The following is a 20,061-nucleotide window of genomic DNA, read 5'->3' as shown; positions in this document are numbered from 1 at the left end:
TTAAAAAAGGAAGGAAGGAAGGAAGGAAGGAAGGAAGGAAGGAAGGAAGGAAGGAAGGAAGGAAGGAAGGAGAGAGGAAAGAAAGAAAAGAAAGAAAGGAAGAAAGGAAAGAGAAAGAAAAGAAAAGAAAAGAAAAAGAAAGAAAGAAAGAAAGAAAGAAAGAAAAAAAGAAAGAAAGAAAGAAAGAAAGAAAAGAAAAGAAAAGAACAGACCCATACACATGAAGAACAAACTATTGGTTGCCAGGGGAAGGAAGAATGGACAGGCAACCTGGGAGAAGAAAGGCAGGATGTGTAGGCTTCCCATTGTGGAATGAAGAAGTTATGAGGATGGAAAGGAGAGCGTAGAGATAGTGTGATAGTGTCGTATGGTGACAGTGGCTACACTTGTGGGCACAGCATACGGTATAGACTTGTTGCATCACTGTGTTGTGTAACTGAAACTAATGTAATATTGTGTGTCAGCTATACTTCACATAAAAAGTCTAAGTGATTAATCTTCACATGGGACTGAGAGGCCTCTTACCTGCACTAGGATTTCTGAACGTCAGTAATTCAAAGCCATGTCCAGATGTTTAACTTTCTAGATTTAATAGCCTTAAACCTATCACAAGTGTTCTTAAACATGGTTCAGCATTTTCTCATAAGGAATTCCAAATTTTTCCCTCAAACAATAGAGAACAAAGGGAGCGAGAGCAAGCGGAACTGAATGGAAGCAGCAGCCTGGCTGAGTTGGACCCCGAACCAATTACTGTTAATCCTTTCCAGCCAATAGCATCTGTCATTCTTGAGGTAGGGATGGTGGCACATGTAATTTTTATGACTTAAGTTGTAACGTTGGAAGCTAAGAAGGGAGATGGGGAGAAGTATTTCACCAGAGATTATTTCTAAAGGAAATTAAATGGGAGAGATGGATTAAAGGCCTGCTGCTTTTTCTTCATCTTAAAGTTTGCTTTTTGATTTAATATAGAAAGGAAAGCTGACCTCTGAGTTAACTGAGAATGAAAATGAAGATTGAATGTACCAACTGTCGTAGTTACTGTCCTGATTAATCTTTTTTTGTCATTTATTTCGTCTGATAGGAATATATTTACTCTCATTTACATTGTCTATCTCCCTGTGTTGTTGTTACTGTCACTTTACAGTAATATTTAGGTGCTTGTGATGCATTTTAGAGTATGTAAATGATTTCCTAATTATTTTCCCAGGATACTTCAGAATGTTCGAATCTATAGTAAGTTCTTCTGTATATGAATATAATTTATTTTAGTTTTCATTGCCAGCAGTTTTACCAAAATTAATTCGTAGACTTTACTCACGAAGAAGTTAAGGGGCTGTGTGTGTGTGTGTGTGTGTGTGTCTGTATAGTTAGTTGTATCTTCGCTTTCATTGTCTGCTGGTGTCCAGAGCTCGCATTGGCCTTCTTTTGATCACCCTGTGCAGCCGTGCCTCTTTGGAGGCAGAGCTTCCTAAATCTCCATTCACTTAGAGTTTGATGTGGCAGCTGGCTTGGTGGTCCCACCTGTATCTTCTCCATTCCTCTTCCCCTGTCACTGCCTCCTTCCACACAGGTGCTCATCTGGAAAGGTGGATGATTGTTTCTTCCTTGGGGCTGCTGCTGAGGAGGGAGGCAGCTCCACAGGTAAGAAGATGATTGGATAGTTTTGGTATTGCCTTATTTTACAAAATAATTGGTAATATGAGATAGTTTGACTTAAGTTGCTTAGACAACAGAAGGTTAATTGTATTTAATCTTTTTTTAACTCCACTACATTTACCTTAAGTATATGCTTTCCTGAGTACATTAAAGCTGTCTTAACAACTTGAGCTAATTTATCTCTATCCCATTAAATACTATGGTTGCCAAGTTTTGTTGTATGTGCTTAAAAAAAACACTGATAGAGAAGAAGAAGGAAATCAAGTTTGACTTTTCACTTTGAAACATGAATTTATATTTGTAATAAACCTCATTTTATATGGTACCATGGTTATTAATAACTTAGAAGGCCTTAGCACTTCTACCAACATTGTATTTTTCGTGATATAAGGATGTGGACAGTAATGATGTATAGCATAGTATGCTTTAAAGTCAAAGTCCCTGAGCTGATTAGTGGCAGAAAGTACAGTTATTATGCTTTTAAACTATGTTAATTTTGAAAATATGATCAGTTAAGAAATGAAATAAATGAAAACATATTACCTAAAATCTTTTTTACCAAGCAAATTTTAAATTTTTTTTTCTTTCTATAAAACTTCTCCTTTAAAATGTTTGTATTTTAGAGAGTCACCTTACAGCCCTTTGCTTTTATTACAGATTAAAAAAATGGTGAGGTATTGTTTCCAGAATAGACAGACTGATCAATGGAACAGATAGTAACAAACCTAATTATGCATAAGCACTTTGTATAAAATAAAAGTGACATTTCAAATCTGAGAGAAAAGGGAGTTAGAGTAATGAAGAATCATTTGGAAAAAAGTAAAATTAATGAACAGTGTATATACCAAATTGAACTCTAGAAGACTTAAGTGTGTACAAAAAGAAGACTTGAAAGTACTAGCATGTAATATAGTTAAACATTTGTGTATACTTGGAGGAGAACTTTCAAAGCAGGACAATCAAGCCACATATGAAGCGATAAACAGATTAGTCTTATTATATCCAATTTTTAAACAGCTGTTCTATAAAGTTAAAGGCAAAGAACAAACCCTAATGAAAATTATTTGTGACATATAAGACAAAAAAAGAACCCTTAAAAATTCCTATGAAAATAATGGGAACTTAACAGAAAAAAAGGTTTTGGCTTCCCATGGGTAGTTTCCTTTAAAAAAAAAAAAAGCAATAAGGTTATTTAATAGTTCATCTTCACTAGCAATAAAAAAAATTGAATTAAACTTTACACCAAGGTACAAATATGTATTTATTAGTTTGGTGGGCATGTAAAAGACTGACAATGATATACAGGCATAGAAGATGATATGGGGAAACATCACTCTCCTCACTCTGCCTGGAGTATGAATTGACTTTAGCCTTTCTGAAGGGATGTGTGTAGTTACCAGTAGTTCCACTGTTAGGAATTTATTCTAAAAAGCGAATTCAATAATTATATTTCTTAGAATGAAAAATTGAAAATAATTTCTCTCTTGATTAGGATTTGGTAAATTAAGTTATGCTATAACCATTCAGAATGGTAATATAATTGATGAAAGTAGTAATGGCTAACGCATGTAGCATTATATAACATGGAGCTAAAACTTTAATGTGGGTCAGGTATTATTCTAAGCACTTCATATATTCACTGACGAGAGAAGGAATATATATTCATAAGTAAAAAGTTAATTCTTTTTTGTTTAAAAGACAAATATTTAAATATGTATATAAAGAGAAACATTCAATCAGATTTATGTATGTTTGTGGGTGGTGTATGTCTGTATGTGTGCAGGTAGGAAAAGAAAAACCCCTCTTAGTGATTATGCACCAAACAGATCATTTCTTGATTATGGAATTACTGGTAATATATGTTTACTGGTAATATATGTTTTCTTTATCTTTGCTTTCAGAAAGTTTATTAATTAAATGCTTTAATGATATATTCAACAAATAATTTTTTAATAGAAATATCACAGTGCTCTGAAGTTACAGAATGCTTTTGGATTGTTTGATTTCTTCCTTAAAACTGTCTTAGACAATTATTATATTAAAAATGATATATTTCATTTTTGATAGAATGAAAGAAAACTTGAAAAAGAGAAAAGGAGACAGAATATGGAGAAAGACAGTGATGGCCGCCCCCTGAAACATAAAGTGGAGCATGAGCAAATAGAGACACAGAGCCAGATCAGTGATAGTAGCCAAAAAACCAATGAGCTTGGAGTAGTAGAAAATTACAAGGAGGCTTTAACACAGCAGTTGGAGAATGAAGATGAGACAGACCAGCGATCATCAGAATCAGGTGATAAATCTAATTCTTTAAAAATATACATATACACACACACACATATATATATACACAAAACTTAACATGTTGTATATGTCTCACTTGTCATGATTATTTTTACAAAAAAGTATACTGTAATATTTTTTGTCGCCAAATGCTGTATTTACATGGTTCTCTCATGCTTTTTAGTTTCTCATTAGTGAATTTACTAACTCTTGTTTTTATTCATGATGCCTTAAAATGTAGTCCTTTGTAATTTAAATGAATTTCAGCAGAAAATTCTGTTTTCAATTTTATTTCATAAATTTGGAAAATAGCATAGACCTAGGAATCCTTGGAATGTATTGAACTTTTAAGGCTCTTTTGTGGAGTTTTGTATGGATTTTATTTTATTTATTTATTTATTTTTGGATTTTAGTTTAAACCTCATAATACTACCGTCAGCATCACTTCTTTTATTGACTTGCTATTTGTATAGAATGTGGACATACTCAGTTGAATGCTGATGAACATTAAAGTTGATAGCCATTTTCGTCTTGTTTTAATATCCTACAAAATCTTCAATTCATAATTGCTTTTCTTTCTCTAAATGGTTATGTGATTTAACTAGAAAGTTCATGTCTTTGGTGTCAGAGAGAGAATCAGACAACCTGGGATAGAATCTAGGTATTTGTTGTGTTACATTGTATTGTTTTTCAGTTTTAGTTTCCTCATCTCCAAAATGGCGATACACATCATTTTATTTCACAGGGCTTTTAGGTTACTTACGGTAAAAATAACCTTGCAGTGTTCCTAGCACAGGGCCTCACACATGACCGGGTAATCATTACTTCCTTGCAACTTCTAGTTAGCAGTATGGTTTCATTGTATATTAGAATTTTTGTACAATATCAGGAAGGCTAGTTATGAAAGTAAGATGGTAATCCTTGAGGTTCAGATTAGCTAACATGGATATTTTGCTGTATAAAAAAAACAGATTTGAAAGCTTCCCTTAGGCAGGTGGGGCAGCCATATTTTTACTCATGTAGTTCTCTTAACAGAGTTAAACAGAAAGTAGACTTAAAGTAGCCGCTCAGTATATTGAAAAAATTTTTTGAACACTAATAGTCTTTGTTAAAGAGCAAAAGATTTGGTAGATTATTTTAAAATATACTGTAGGAAGATCCAAGATTGTCAATCATAATAATAATAATAATAATAATAATAATAATAATAAACATTTTATACCTCAGAACATGGTTTCAGATGTTATTTAATGCAAGATTGTATTATTTAACATAACAATCCTAGAGTATATTATTCCCATTATTTTGAATAGGAAATCAGGGACTTGGAAAGATTGAGTTACTTAGTTAAGATCATATTTCTCATCTGTGGCTGGGCAAAGAGCCCACTTCCTATCATCCACCCATTATCCTGTGCTCCTTCATGACCCTGAGCTATGCCCATCCTGAAATACCATATGGTTCTGGACTTTTTCTTTCCTTTGTCTCAGCTGTAAAGCTTAGGGTTTAATTGTAAAACAATTTTTCTCTGGAGTAAATGTCTCAGATGACACAAATAATTTATTTAGAAAATATGTTTTTAAGCGTGTTTATATTTCTTATTGCTTTGGAGATTTCATAGATGTTGGCTATTTCTCATATAACATAATTATCATTTTATAAAATGTATTACATATATATATAAATTAAGCAGTTGGGATTGTCAATTAAAATATTTCAGTAATTTAGGTGGTTATTTGACATTTATATGGTAATGACATAGATGTCCTTAAGTTGTTTATATGTACTTAAGTGAGAATCTGTAGTTATTTTTTAGAAAGAACACAAATTCAATTCTGTAATCTCTAATAATGTGATTTTGGTTACATGTATTTATATTGGGCATACATTGGGGATATTTCAATGGGTAATGTGTTTAGATTTGATTAGGGTCTTTTCACATATTGAAGAATTAGTTTTGGATTGTTAATAACTAGAATCATTCTATATATTCTACTGAGACAAATCAACATCTCTCGTCTTTCCTTGGCTGTTTTGAGTTTCATGAAAATCCCTTCAATTAGACAATTATATTTACTTAATACATTTGGGAAAAAATGTAACTTACTTTTTGGAAAGGTAAACTTTTTTTGTATTCTGAATAACCTCTCATCAAACTTAAAATACAGGCTTTTTTTTTTTTTTTTTTGCTTGTATCATATTCATTAATTATTCATTAAGTAAGCAATCATTTAAAAATTTATTCTTGGTAAAAGCAGATTCACATTTCATTACTAGTAACAATTTCTAAAGCTGAAGATAAAGTTTTATGGTAATGATAATATGAATATTCTAGTTTCATTCTTTTTTATTATAGAAGTTTACATATTCCGAGAGGCATATATTTCCATGTTTATATTTTTGTAGATAATAGTAAAAAGAAAACTAAGAAACTAAGAATAAAAAGGAGTCACCGTGTAGAACCTGTTAATACAGATGACTCTGCTCCTAAGAGTCCAACACCACCCCCACCTCCTCCTCCTGGTGAGTAAATTGATATTGATACTGAACTTAGAAATGCTGCTTTAAACAGGAAAAAGAAAGACATTTTGTTGTTTTGTTCAGTATGTTTATTATTTTGTGAATTTATGAAAAAGGCAGTTTTCTCTACTTTGTTCAAAATTTATTGTAAATTATGTATTCTCTTTTTTTAATTAGAAAAAAAATGTTTCCTAAAAGTAAAAAAAAAAAAAAAAATACATAAAATTAATAAGAACACTTCACCCAAGCACCTCCTAGAATGGATTCAAGTCCTGCTTGAAATATCAGTACCCAGGTTGCTAAAAGGAATTTAAGTTTAATAAATGGATGGCTAATGTAAGTTTTTTAAAAGTTGGATCTTTTATCCTGAAAGTTAACATTTGAAATCAAGACGTGTGAATTTTTCCAATATATTTCCAACATACATACTGACCTTCTAAGTTGTTACGTGATTTAAAGGAATATTGCATGTAAAACACCGGGACATGCTAATTGCACAATAACTGTGAGAAATTTTTCAGCACCAGGCACAGTACCTCACATACCATAGGTGCTAAATAAATATCTAAATGTATATGTTTATAGTGTCCTTTTAGCTCTGTTAGAAGGCTTGAGGCGGTAACATTTTTCTTTGAGAATTATTTTAAGATTCAATTTCTAGTATTTCATTTATTAGTAAACATTTCCGTTAGCCTTTGCGAGGGCTTGGAATAGTAGCCTAAGGTAATTTTTGATGGTGGTGAAGATGCTTATATTTTTTAACTAAAGATATAGTAAAAACTTAAAGGAGATGTTATCAGCCTATAATTACATTTTTAAATAAAAACTATTTCAATGGCTTTGTGGTTATTCAGTACCATTCAATATACATATATGACTTGACATCAGATATAATATACATTCCTGTCAAGGGAGGGAGCCTCTCAAAAGGCATAGAGACATTGTTTAACAGTGTTTTAAAATGTTTTTCTTTTTCTTTAGTTGGCTGGGGAACCCTTAAAGTCACTAGACTTCCAAAACTTGAGCCTCTTGGTGAAACACGTCATAATGGTAATGCAACAGGATCAGTTTTCAAATATACATATTCCATCCACTTTTCTTTACCTCATTACTTCAACAAACTTTTATTTTTGGAAGCCTTTCAAATCCACAACCATCCTTTTTCATTATGCTTCACTTTTTTCATTTTATTTATTTTTATTCTTTAGTGCCTTTTGCCTCCATATAATTTGTTTACCTTGGAGTACAGATGTAAAAATAATCACATTTTGTGTTTATCCATTACATATTTATGTAAATTGTTATGAGAAGTGAACATTTATAAGGCAATTTAAATATGAGACATTACAATAATGCTTAGCACTAAAAACAGCATTGTCCTATATGTGCTTAGTATACTCAGTAATGCCACATAATTATTCTTTCTCTTTTCTAATAAGACCCAGCTGCTGAATATTAAAGTGAAGTAAAGATCAACACAATTTATAAAATCAGAGACTAAATCAGTAAACCAAATAAAGTCCAGCTAAATAGAAAGTTACTAAAGCCTTTTTGACTCAAGAAAATAGGTTGTTTTGGATTAAATCAACACAAGGTGTAGTCCCACCAATATATAGCATTAGAACTCCACAACTGGAAAACTAGAGAAAGGACAGTTGGATATAGAGAACTACCTGATACAACAGGCAGATGTTCTAATTTTAGACCATTAGCTGAGGCTCTTTCAATAAAATGTTTCTAGAATGCAAAAGGATAATTACATGTATATTGTAGCTCAATAAAGTTCTCCATCAAGAATATTTAATTCTTTTTCTGATGGCTCTATTTACCTAATCTAGAACTTGGATTCCCAAGGAAACCCATTTACTAGGAAAAAAAAGTCAGAAGTTTAACAAAAGCATTATCGTGTAACTTGAAATTATATCAAGCTTTATAAAATATTTTTATTCAAAAAGTACATAATTATAAATGACCTGTTTGCTTTCTTTTTCAGAATAGTATAGGTTAGTAATAAAATACACCTTTCATAATTATTAGTGAAAATTAAAGGATTTTTTTCATTTCTAAATACCAAAAAGTTTGTCCTTAGACTACATCAGCATTACAGTAAATCACATCTCTGAATGACTGACTTTTCCTCATGATGTTTTTATTGACTGTAATAGGTTAGTTTGTGTTTAATGATACTCAAATTGTGTATATTAGAGTGCATTATCAGTAAAGTTAATATAGTTGTGTATGTATGCATATGTGATGTACACATATATAGAAAAGTACTAATTTCTCATAGAACAGATATTTTTTCTCTTACTGAATTTTAGGCATCCGAAAAGTAACCTTTTTGTATTTGACACCACCTAAAACATTGGTGATACCAAGATGAAGAAGACATGATTTCTGCCTTTTTGCAGATACTAGATACTAGTCTAATAGGAAAGAGAATACCTGAGCTTACTGTAGTAAGCTGTGGTGTGGAATTGAAGCACTATGGACAGTTAGTGAAAGTGATGTCACAACTGATGTCACAACTGTTAGTGAAAGTGATGTCCTTCAAAGGAGGAGAAGGCAGTAAGCAGAAGAAGCAGACTATTCAAAGGTAGAAGAGTGGGAAAGGGTGTTGCTTATTTGGAAAATAAAGTTCTTGTATTTGGAGCTTAGATTTATGTGGGTAGGGTGGTGGGTAAGAAAGAAGACATTTGAAGTTAGAGTTTTGAAATTGGAATTATGGCTTAGGGCCAGATTGTGAAGGACCTCACATATCTGTTAAGGTGTCTGGACTTGCTATAATCTTCCAAGAGATATTACACATTTTTGAGCAGAGAAGTAGTTGTGTTGTTTAGGAAAATAATTTTTGTCACAGTGAAAAGTACAGACTTCATGGTGGCCACATTTGAGGTAAGATCCCATCTAAGAAGCTGTTGTAATAGTCACAGTGAGAAGTGAGGAATGGAAATTGGAATGGAGAATAAAAGATGAGAATAAAAATGTATGCAGGGGGCAGCCCCAGTGGCTCAGTGGTTTAGTGTTGCCTTCAGCCCAGGGTGTGATCCTGGAGACCAGGGATCGAGTCCCACAATTGGGCTTCCTGCATGGAGCCTGCTTCTCCCTCTGCCTGTGTCTCTGCCTCTCTCTCTCTCTCTCTCTCTCTCTCTCTCTTTCTCTCTCTGAGTGTGTCTCTCATGAATAAATAAAATCTTTTAAAAAATGTATGCAGGAAATATCTTAATGATTATAAGAAGTAATATTTGATGGAATGGATATATGCAGTGAGGCAGGGGAGAGAGGATAGAGGGTTATTTACTCAAGCAGCTTGAAAGTTGGTGCTGTCTCTAAGACTGAAAATACTTAGAGAAGGAAACCTGCTTTGGAGTTATCTGTAGGCTTATCTATTGGAAATGTCTCTTGGCCAATACAAATGAGATGCAAGAGTTCAGAAGAAAAGAAGGGACCCTGGCGGGTAAAGGGTGTGCAGATAGATTTTTATTTTTAGTTGCCTTCTCACAATAGAAATTCTTTGCCCGTAATAGATGCTCTGTAATCTTTAACTGAATGAATGCAGAAGGAGATGATAATTTGTTTCTGAAGGAAATTTTGTAGAATGAGGCAAAAAGAGGTGATGGGTAGCATCCTAGGGGAACAGTTAGGGGCAAATGAATAAAGGTAAAAAATAGGTTAAGAAGGTTGTTTTGTTTTGTTTGTGCTCATTTTTCTGTGTTTGTTTTTAAATTAAACTTCTGAGAAAGAATTGAAATAAATCAGCTAAATTTAAGACCCCCAAATCCCAATATTTTAGTCAGTTTTCAGTATATGTCAATAAATGTAGCTTCCCAGAGCAAAGAAGACACTAGAACTCCACAAGTTTTAAAATATCTTTATTGTTTTCTTCCTTTAAGTCTAAGTGTACCTAAGCTGGGTTAAAAAAAAAAAAATGCAATCAACTCTGCTTTCATTAGTGGGGAAGAAAGCAGTTATAATTAAAAATTCTAATAAAAAACCTTAAATTTGTTTTTATGGTTTATTGGGAGATCTTCATCAGAGATGCTGATAGCTGCCGGTTTTATAATTGCATCCTCCTCTTTTCTCTTTGTATACATTTCTTTGCATTTGGTTAATGGCAAGTAAACAACAGATACATGATGAACTAGAGTAGTAATTAAAAGTCAACTGCAAATGACTTGGTACTTTAAATTTACTGGGATGAAAAACAGTTTTTTATAGTCACATTGGGAATTTTTAAGGCAAATCCTTACTTGTTTGTTGATAATAGACATTTACTTTGATAGCAATTTGAATTTACTTTCCTTTTTATTGTCCATAATGCTTGCTCAGTTTAACAGGTAAGACTTGAGTTGAGAAGAGAGACCTAAAAAGAGTATCTATGTTTACTACATAAACACTCAAACCATACTTCATTAACATGTGTTACACATTATGAGAACTATGTCAAGGATTCTGTTAGCTAGAAATACCAAATGCACTAAAGCAACTAAAGAATGTTTCAAATATTAAAATGTGAATGAAGATAAAATTTTGAAGCAGTTTCACTACCCTTCAATTTGATGTTTAAAAAGTTTGAAGCTCTTTATATAAAAATGTGTGTTAGCCATTAAGTTGGTCTTATCGCTTGGGCACTAACATTGACTTAATTCCCTATGGTGAAGATCATAAAAAACCTACTTTGTATAGAATGATTTTACTTTCTGGCAAAGAAATAATGCAAAGTCTTTATTGAAAAAATAAAATCATTCCTTGGGAAGTAAACGATACTTCTTGCCATGTGTATGTGATTTATCTTTTTAGGAGAGTACCTTTAAATTCTAGAAGTATAACATATCAGGAAGTGTATTCATCCTGGTTTAATTCTGAGTTCTGTTATGTATTAAAATTTTCAAAAATTTTGAATTTAAGAAATTAGAAAAGTCATACTTAAAATTTGTCAAAAATAATTGTTTTACTTTAAATTATAAGAATAATACAGCAATAATATTAACTGTATATTCTATGTTCCTGGCATATTGCTAAGCACTTCAGGTACATTATCTCATTTTAATTCTTCTGAAAGCCTTGTAAAATGGCCAGTAATATCCCCATTTTGTGCAGGAGGAATTTATACTCCAAGGTCACATGGCTACTAAGTAGCAGTATCAGGATTTGGACTTAGGTCAGTCCAGCCTTGAAATCCACATGTGTAATTCATTATGTTACACTATTACATTAAGACTTTGTAGGGCATCCTTGCAGCTTACTAGGTGCTTGGAATTTATAGTTGCTTGAAAAATCATTTTCTCCTAATACCTTTCTATATTTAAAGTGATTTTCTTATAGCTAGCCTACAGTTGGATCATAGTTTATGATTCACTCTGACAATCTCTGTCTTTTCACTGTGGCAGTTGTACCTTGACATTGAAAATGATTATTGAACAGAGTGGGATTAATGCCTACTGTATCCATTACTGTGTTCTACTTGATGCCCTCATCCTTTGTTCCTGTTTTTGTCTTCCACTCTTTTACTGCCTTTTATGTGTGTGTGTGTTTTAAAGATTTGTTTATTTTAGAGACAGAAAAAGAAGGAGCAGGGTGAGAGCAAAGGCAGAGGGAGAGAGAGACTCTCAAAGAGACTCCATCCCTCAACTCTGAGCTCATGATCAGAGCTGAAACAGGGAGTCTGACACTTAACTCATTGCGCCATCCAGCGGCCTCTGACTTTGGTGGTTTTAACTGAACATTTTATAGGATTTCATTTTTTCTCCTTAGCATATCAGTTATACTAATTTTTTATTTTTACTTTTTTTATTGGCTGCTCTAGAGTTTGCAATATACATTTACAACCAATCCAAGTCCACTTTCAAACAACACTAGATTTAATGGGTAGTGCAAGTACCTGAAATAATCAAATAATTTAAATTCCTTATATGTGTATGTATATATTCATAAGGTATATGCCTATGTATACATAATCCAATACATTGTCACTGTATTTTGAACAAACTTTTAATCTTTTTGATCAATTAAGAATAAGAAAAATACATTTTCATTTTACTTATTTCTTCTGCAATACCTTTTCTTTCTTTATGTAGATCTGAGTTTCTGACCTGTATTATTTTCCTTCTCTCTAAAGAATTTTTTAAACATTCCTTTCAAAGCAAATCTGATACTCAAAATAAATTTCCTCAGTTTTTGTTTGCCTGAGAAAGTCTTTATTTTTCTTTGTTTTTGAAGGACAAATTTGTAGGGTACAGAATTCTAGGATGGTGTGGTTTTTTCCCTCTAATCTCTAGAGGGTTTTTTCCTTTTTTACCTCTAAAAACCTCTTAGAGGTTTTTAACCTCTAAACAGGTTAAATATTTCACTTTACTTTCTCCTTGCTTGCATGGTGTCTTAAGAAAAGTTGGATGTAATTCTTATCTTTGATCCTCTGTTGGAAAGGTGTTCCCCCCCCATTCGTCCCCCCCGCCCTGCTTCTTTTAAGGATTTTTCCTTTTCTTTGATTTTCTGTAGTTTGAAAATGATGTGCCCAGATATCGTTTGTTTGGCATTTATCCTGCTCAGTGTTCTCTGGATTCCTTCATCTGTTCTTTGATGTCTGACAGTTTGGGGGAAATTCTTAGTCATTATTGCTTCAAATACTGCTGCTTTTCGTTTTCTCTTCTTCTGGTTTTCCATTACAAATAAGGTAATGCCTTTTGTACTTGTCCCATGGTCATTGGATATTCTCTTCTGGGTTTTTTTTCCAGTCTTTGTTCTTTGCTTTTCAAAGTTTCTAAGGGTTTTATTGATCCATTCTCAAGCTCAGAGGTTCTTTCCTCAGTTGTGTACAGTCTACTAATAAGCCCATCAAAGACATTCTTCATTCTTCATTTCTGTAACAGTTTTTTTTTGTTTTAATCTCTAGCGCTTTTTTTTTTTTTTTTTTTTGGTTCTTTCTTAGGATTTCCATTTCTCTGCTTACATTGCTATCTGTCCTTGCATGCTGTCTACTTTATCCACTAAAGCTCTTAGCTTATTAATCATAGTTGTTTTAAATTCCTGGCCTGATAATTCCAGCATTCCTGCCTTGCCTTGTGTTGATGCTTTATCTGTCTCTTCAGATTTTGTTTTGTTTTTTGCCTTTTTCAGAATGCCTTGTTTTTTTTTTTTTGTTTTATAGTCTGATATGGTGTTCCAAGTGAGAGGCACTGCTGTAAATTGGCCTTTAGTGATATGGTGGTGATACGTGGTGGAAGGAGACGTGTTCTATATTTCTGTGATTAGATCTCAGTCTTTAGTGAGCCTGTGCCTCTGGACTGTGACCTTCACAAGAGTTTCTTGGTTTTTTTCTTTCCCATTAGGTGGACAAAATGGATAGTGCCAGATGGAATTGGTGATTTCCTTCCTCGGGTCAGTTAGGGTTTGATGCTACCCAGTAGTTAGGCTCTCGTTGACTAGTTTCCTCTCAGGGCAGGCCTTGGGCCCCAGAATAGAGTGCTCTGGGGTAATTCAAAATGATTTCCTTTATTCCTCCCCTGCCAAAAGCAGGAGGGGATTTTTTTCTCCCAATATTTATTTTGGGAATTTGTTCGTGTTCTTGGAGATAAATCTCACAATATTGCAGGGATCATCTTATGACTTAGTCCCCCTGGAGTTTTTAACTCTCAGATTTGTTCCTACTAAGCCTCCAGCAATTCATCAGTTGAACTTCAGGTTTTCCTATGTGGTCCCTGGTTCCTCTGGTAGTTTCTATTCATGAATATAAGCTCTGGTAAACTGAAGCTCCCTATATATTTGCCTGTCTGTCTCCAGGATTGGGGCAGTGGTTTGTCTTGTGACCTCCCCTCTTAGGAAAATGAGACGAGTTGTTGATTTTTTAGTCTGTTCAGCCTTTTACTTCTTGTTAGGATGGAGTGGTGACTCCTAATCTCCTTAAATGCTGTTATGACTTTGTCAAGTTAACATTTGTTAAGTAGGCCCCTGGATGCCTTGTTTCAAAAAGACCCTAGGGGAAATTGAAATAGAAGTGTATTACTCACAGGTTTCACAGGGGGCGGTGGAGGCAGGGTGCAGGCAGAGAGAGCTATCGGAACTGGGGCATATGCCAAGTCCAGATTGGTGAGTTCAAGACAAAAAAAGAAGGTAGTTTTATAAGCTCTACCAGGGTCTTATCTAACAGAAGGCCCTAGAAGGTGAGGGAGACTGTTGATCATAGAGGGCACTGAGGAAGTTATATCAGGAACTTATATTTACCTGTAACCTTGCAGGCTGTGATCGAGGCCATGTGTTTATTTGCACGAGGGGCTCGTTAGCTAGACTCTCAACATATGTGAATCTGGGAAACAGGCCTCTAGTACATTTTCAATATATTTATTTCAAGTGATCCTAAAAATCTATGCTGCTAGAATATTTTTAAGGTAATAGGTTAGAAAATACTTACTGAAGATTTACATATGCTATTAAATTTAAGCCAATTTATAATTTTAAGGGACAGGAACTTACTATGAAATGAAAATAAGACTTTCTTTGTTTCAAATATGCCTTAAATCACTGAATTATAGTGAAGTATCACTGTAAAAGATTACTACTTACTAGAAAACTAAGATGACTAATTATTGTCCCAAAATATCTACAAGTAATAGCCACTGGATGAAAACATGGATTGTACAAATACAGACTTATCAGGGCCTTGGCAATAGGTTCCATAGATTTTGAATATTTGTTATTTGTTTTATTCTAATGTGAAAGTATAATTGGAAATAAAAATAGTATATATGTTAGATATTAAATCAAGTAGAAATTAATTTATAATCTAGAGTTAAGAATTTATCCTACTAGTTGTTTTGAATTTATTCAAGTTTTCTTGGATTTTGAATTTTTTTTGTCTGTTCGCCTTATCCATTATTTTACCCATCAAGTCGGAGCACCTTTACTCTTTTAAAGGTGTTGGTTGGAAAACAATGAATTATATCAAAAATTTTGACTTACTCTGTGTCTTGGTATAATTTCTTCATGTAGATTTCTATGGAAAGCCACTGCCTCCCCTGGCTGTGCAACAGAGACCTAACAGTGATGCTCATGATGTGATTTCATAACCAAGTCGCATGGATGCACTCTTCTAATATAGGCAAGATCCACTAGAGGATATTCTTTCTCAAAGAAGAAGAAAAACCCAAAACATTGATGACTGGGGCAAGATAACCATAGCATGATTTCAGTAAGGCGATGAATAGTCAAAGACCTGACTGATCTGACAACTATCCATGTTATTCATTTTTTTGTTGTTGTTTTTGTTTTTTTTAAAAAAAGGAAGCAAAATGACCATAAGTAGATGGGATGAGGATTTGAATCAATTTAACAGGAGTTACCGTTGACTCTGGATTTTACAGTCCCACTCATGGGCATATTCCTGAAGGAAAGCCTTTTTACAAAAAGAGCTGATGGACTCCCTACTTTCTTTACTATTTGTTTAATAGTCTTTATTACTGTATCTTACATATTTTTTTTGTAAGATATATGTGCATGGAAGGGGAACTCTTGGGAATTTATAACCTAAGTTTTTAACTTTTTATATTTTTCTACAACTTAAAAGAATTTTAATTACCATGATATTGACTGCACTTTTCTATAAATGGTTTGTTTAAATTGTGTCTGGAAATGGAGTTGATTTACTTGACAAACATGAACTATACAAACAGGATGTATTTATATGGCTTCAGGTATGTTTTATAAGAGTATTGTCCTTGAATTATACATCTTAATTTTACTTAATTTTAAAATAATACCTTTTTAAAATAGGTTCTTAGATCTTTATTCTTCCAAATTATGTTATCTGAAAACACTACCCAAGGAGGGCTCCATTTTTTTGTTGTTGTTTTCTTTTTTTTGGTGATCAGAATAAATGAAAGAGACTTGAAATACTTTCTTGATCTAAGTGCTTTTTAAATTAATTAAAATGTTATGTTGAGATATTGTTAAAATTCTCAATGAACACCTCTTTCATAGGATAGACCTTTTCAGATCTAGGTGCTCCTTGTCACTCTCATTCTATCAGAAGCCACAGTGGGTACAGAGACTTGTGTTTTATAATCAGATAATGCTTGGATACTCAGTCAATAAGAACAAAAATGTTGGTTTAAAATTACTTTTATAAGGAAATAAATCTAAAATAATTTCTCAATTTAAAAGAATAGCACTTCTCTTGCACTGAAGAATGTCATCTATAGGATTCTCTATTTAGGCAAACTTTGAGAAATATATTTTGAGTAATAGATTTATAATGTTGCATTTAATTGAAAGTATATACATTTATATCAAGGTGAAAATGCTATAAACAATATGACTCCTTTTCACTTTGTTAAAATTGGTAAGTTTGGTAACTTGTACTGACAACAAACATAACTAGTATCTAACAATAACAAGATTAAGTATGTCTAAGACAGTTTAATATGATTGTTTATTTAAAAAATTTTACTTTGGTGCATCACATTTTAGTCACATTTTTTAAGTCCCTGAACTTTCCTTAATCAGGTCGCTTATTACTCTAGTCAGCACCAGAATGCAGTTTCTTGAAATTCTGGGCATAGGACATCAGGGACACTGAGTAAAACACATTCTACTTCAGATATAAAATCATAACACCCTAAATTTGATAGGTGGCCGAAATGTAACGAAGCCAACACAAGAAGATAGAATGTAAATTTTGAACTTAATTTTAGAGAAAAACTTGTTTGTGTATCTCTTTGGTTCCTTTGTGTAACATTTACACTTACTCATTTTTTTTTTAAACACTAAACCTATACTCTTGTCATCTTTTTAATTTTCATCTAGTTTAAGAGTAAATAAAAGTCTAAAATTTTTTTATTTCCTATAAGTGATTACTATAGTAGACAATAATACTGTTCATTTATTAAAAATGAGTAAAAATGATTTTGAAACTTAATATGATAAAGTAAATGTTTATATATTTCTCTCAAAATATTAATTTGTATTCTTAAAGCATTCTAAAAATATTTTAAAAGAAGTTTTGTAAATCCAGGTTGCTTTTAACAAGTAAATGCCTTTTTTGTCATATGCTGCATTTTTATTCTTAATCATCACAAATACTGACATTTTCACACAATAAAATAATATATATCAATATGCTGTTTTGTTTCTCATTTGATAAATTTACATGATTTTTTTGGTAACAAAATTGAAAAGGAATTTTCAAACATGAATGTTGGAAGAAATCTTGTCAATAGATTAAAATAATGATAATGAGTTTTTATTTTACATGAACTTGTTTTCTCTTCACAAGTTTTCATAAATGTGAAAAACAGTATTGTCATTTGAAAGACAGCTAAAAATAACGTCATATCACCTTTTGGTCCTAGATGATCCAATGTCTGTTTTTTGCTAAGTTAAAGCTACTGACCCAAAAATATATTTTTACTTAAAGGATAATTCTATATGCCTTTTCCACCAAAGGCATTTATATAGTGTATATAATACTGTATGTAGTTGATTTTAAGTATAAAACTATGAAAGCGACCCTAGAAAGAAATGTTATAAAATGTTAATCATGAATTTTTTGAGTTATTGGTTGTATGTGTTCCTCAATTTTTCCTTTTTTTAAAATAAATTTATTTTTTATTGGTGCCCAATTTACCAACATACAGAATAACACCCAGTGCTCATCCCGTCAAGTGCCCCCGCTCAGTGCCTGTCACCCAGTCACCCCCACCCCCCGCCCTCCTCCCCTTGCACCACTCCTAGTTCGTTTCCCAGAGTTAGGAGTCTTAATGTTCTGTTTCCCTTTCTGATATTTCCCACACATTTCTTCTCCCTTCCCTTATATTCCCTTTCACTATTATTTATATTCCCCAAATGAATGAGAACATACAATGTTTGTCCTTCTCCGATTGACTTACTTTACTCAGCATAATACCCTCCAGTTCCATCCACGTTGACGCAAGTGGTGGGTATTTGTCGTTTCTAATGTCTGAGGAATATTCCATTGTATACATAGACCACAGCTTCTTTATCCATCATCTTTCGATGGACACCGAGGTTCCTTCCACAGTTTGGCTATTGTGGACACTGCTGCTGTGAACATTGGGGTGCAGGTGTCCCGGCGTTTCATTGCATCTCTATCTCTGGGGTAAATCCCCAGCAGTGCAATTGCTGGGTCGTAGGGCAGGTCTATTTTTAACTCTTTGAGGAACCTCCACACAGTTTTCCAGAGTGGCTGCACCAGTTCACATTCCCACCAACAGTGTAAGAGGGTTCCCTTTTCTCCGCATCCTCTCCAACATTTGTTGTTTCCTGCCTTGTTAATTTGCCCCATTCTCACTGGTGTGAGGTGGGATCTCCTTGTGGTTTGGATTTGTATTTCCCTGATGGCAAGTGATGCGGAGCATTTTCTCGTGTGCTTGTTGGCCATGTCTATGTCTTCCTCTGAGATTTCTCTCCATGTCTTTTGCCCATTTCATGATGGGATTGTTTGTTTCTTTGGTGTTGAGTTTAATAAGTTCTTTATAGATCTTGGAAACTAGCCCTTTATCTGATATGTCATTTGCAAATATCTTCTCCCATTCTGTAGGTTGTCTTTGAGTTTTGTTGACTGTATTCTTTGCTGTGCAAAAGCTTCTTCTTGATCAAGTCCCAATAGTTCATTTTTGCTTTTGTTTCTTTTGCCTTCATGGATGTATCTTGCAAGAAGTTACTGTGGCCGAGTTCAAAAAGGGTGTTGCCTGTGTTCTCCTCTAGGATTTTGATGGAATCTTGTCTCACATTTAGATCTTTCATCCATTTTGAGTTTATTTTTGTGTCTGGTGCAAGCGAATGGTCTAGTTTCATTCTTCTGCATGTGGCTGTCCAATTTTCCCAGCACCATTATCTTTCTTCCAATGGATAGTCTTTCCTCCTTTATCGAATATTAGTTGACCATAAAGTTCAGGGTCCACTTCTGGGTTCTCTATTCTGTTCCATTGATCTATGTGTCTGTTTCTGTGCCAGTACCACACTGTCTTGATGACCACAGCTTTGTAGTACAACCTGAAATCTGGCATTGTGATGCCCCCAGCTATGGTTTTCTTTTTTAAAATTCCCCTGGCTATTGGGGGTGTTTTCTGATTCCACACAAATCTTAAAATAATTTGTTCTAACTCTCTGAAGAAAGTCCATGGTATTTTGATAGGGATTGCATTAAACGTGTAAATTGCCCTGGGTAACATTGACATTTTCACAATATTAATTCTGCCAATCCATGAGCATGGAATATTTTTCCATCTGTTTGTGTCTTCCTCAATTTCTTTCAGAAGTGTTCTATAGTTTTTAGGGTATAGATCCTTTACCTCTTTGGTGAGGTTTATTCCTAGGTATCTTATGCTTTTGGGTGCAATTGTAAATGGGATTGACTCCTTAATTTCTCTTTCTTCAGTCTCATTGTTAGTGTATAGAAATGCCACTGACTTCTGGGCATTGATTTTGTATCCTGCCACGCTACCGAATTGCTGTATGAGTTCTAGCAATCTTGGGGTGGAGGCTTTTGAGTTTTCTAGGTAGAGTATCATGTCATCGGCGAAGAGGAAGAGTTTGACTTCTTCTTTGCCAATTTGAATGCCTTTAATGTCTTTTTGCTGTCTGATTGCT

The 20,061-nt window shown here is 33.4% G+C and overlaps 1 protein-coding gene across 5 annotated transcripts in view; it reads left to right on the top strand.

Moving 5' to 3' along the window:
• ARL13B (ARF like GTPase 13B) overlaps positions 1-16,344 on the top strand; it is a 62,279-nt gene extending 45,935 nt beyond the window's left edge. For 3 of the 5 annotated variants that reach the window (XM_077884216.1, XM_077884213.1, XM_077884215.1), the window contains 5 exons: positions 677-791; positions 3,724-3,949; positions 6,346-6,462; positions 7,441-7,509; positions 15,445-16,344. In XM_077884216.1, the coding sequence (XP_077740342.1) occupies positions 677-791; positions 3,724-3,949; positions 6,346-6,462; positions 7,441-7,509; positions 15,445-15,521 (604 nt within the window). In that variant the 3' untranslated portion in view covers positions 15,522-16,344. The remainder of the gene's footprint in view (positions 1-676; positions 792-3,723; positions 3,950-6,345; positions 6,463-7,440; positions 7,510-15,444) is intronic. The other 2 variants (XM_077884217.1, XM_077884214.1) reach the window with 1 other exon arrangement.
• Positions 16,345-20,061: the final 3,717 nt, after the last annotated feature.

This window comes from Canis aureus, chromosome 35, assembly GCF_053574225.1.
Source record: "Canis aureus isolate CA01 chromosome 35, VMU_Caureus_v.1.0, whole genome shotgun sequence".
Lineage (NCBI taxonomy): Eukaryota > Metazoa > Chordata > Mammalia > Carnivora > Canidae > Canis > Canis aureus.
Note: the sequence above shows the minus strand (reverse complement) of the source record. Positions and strands in the feature narration are given on the sequence as shown.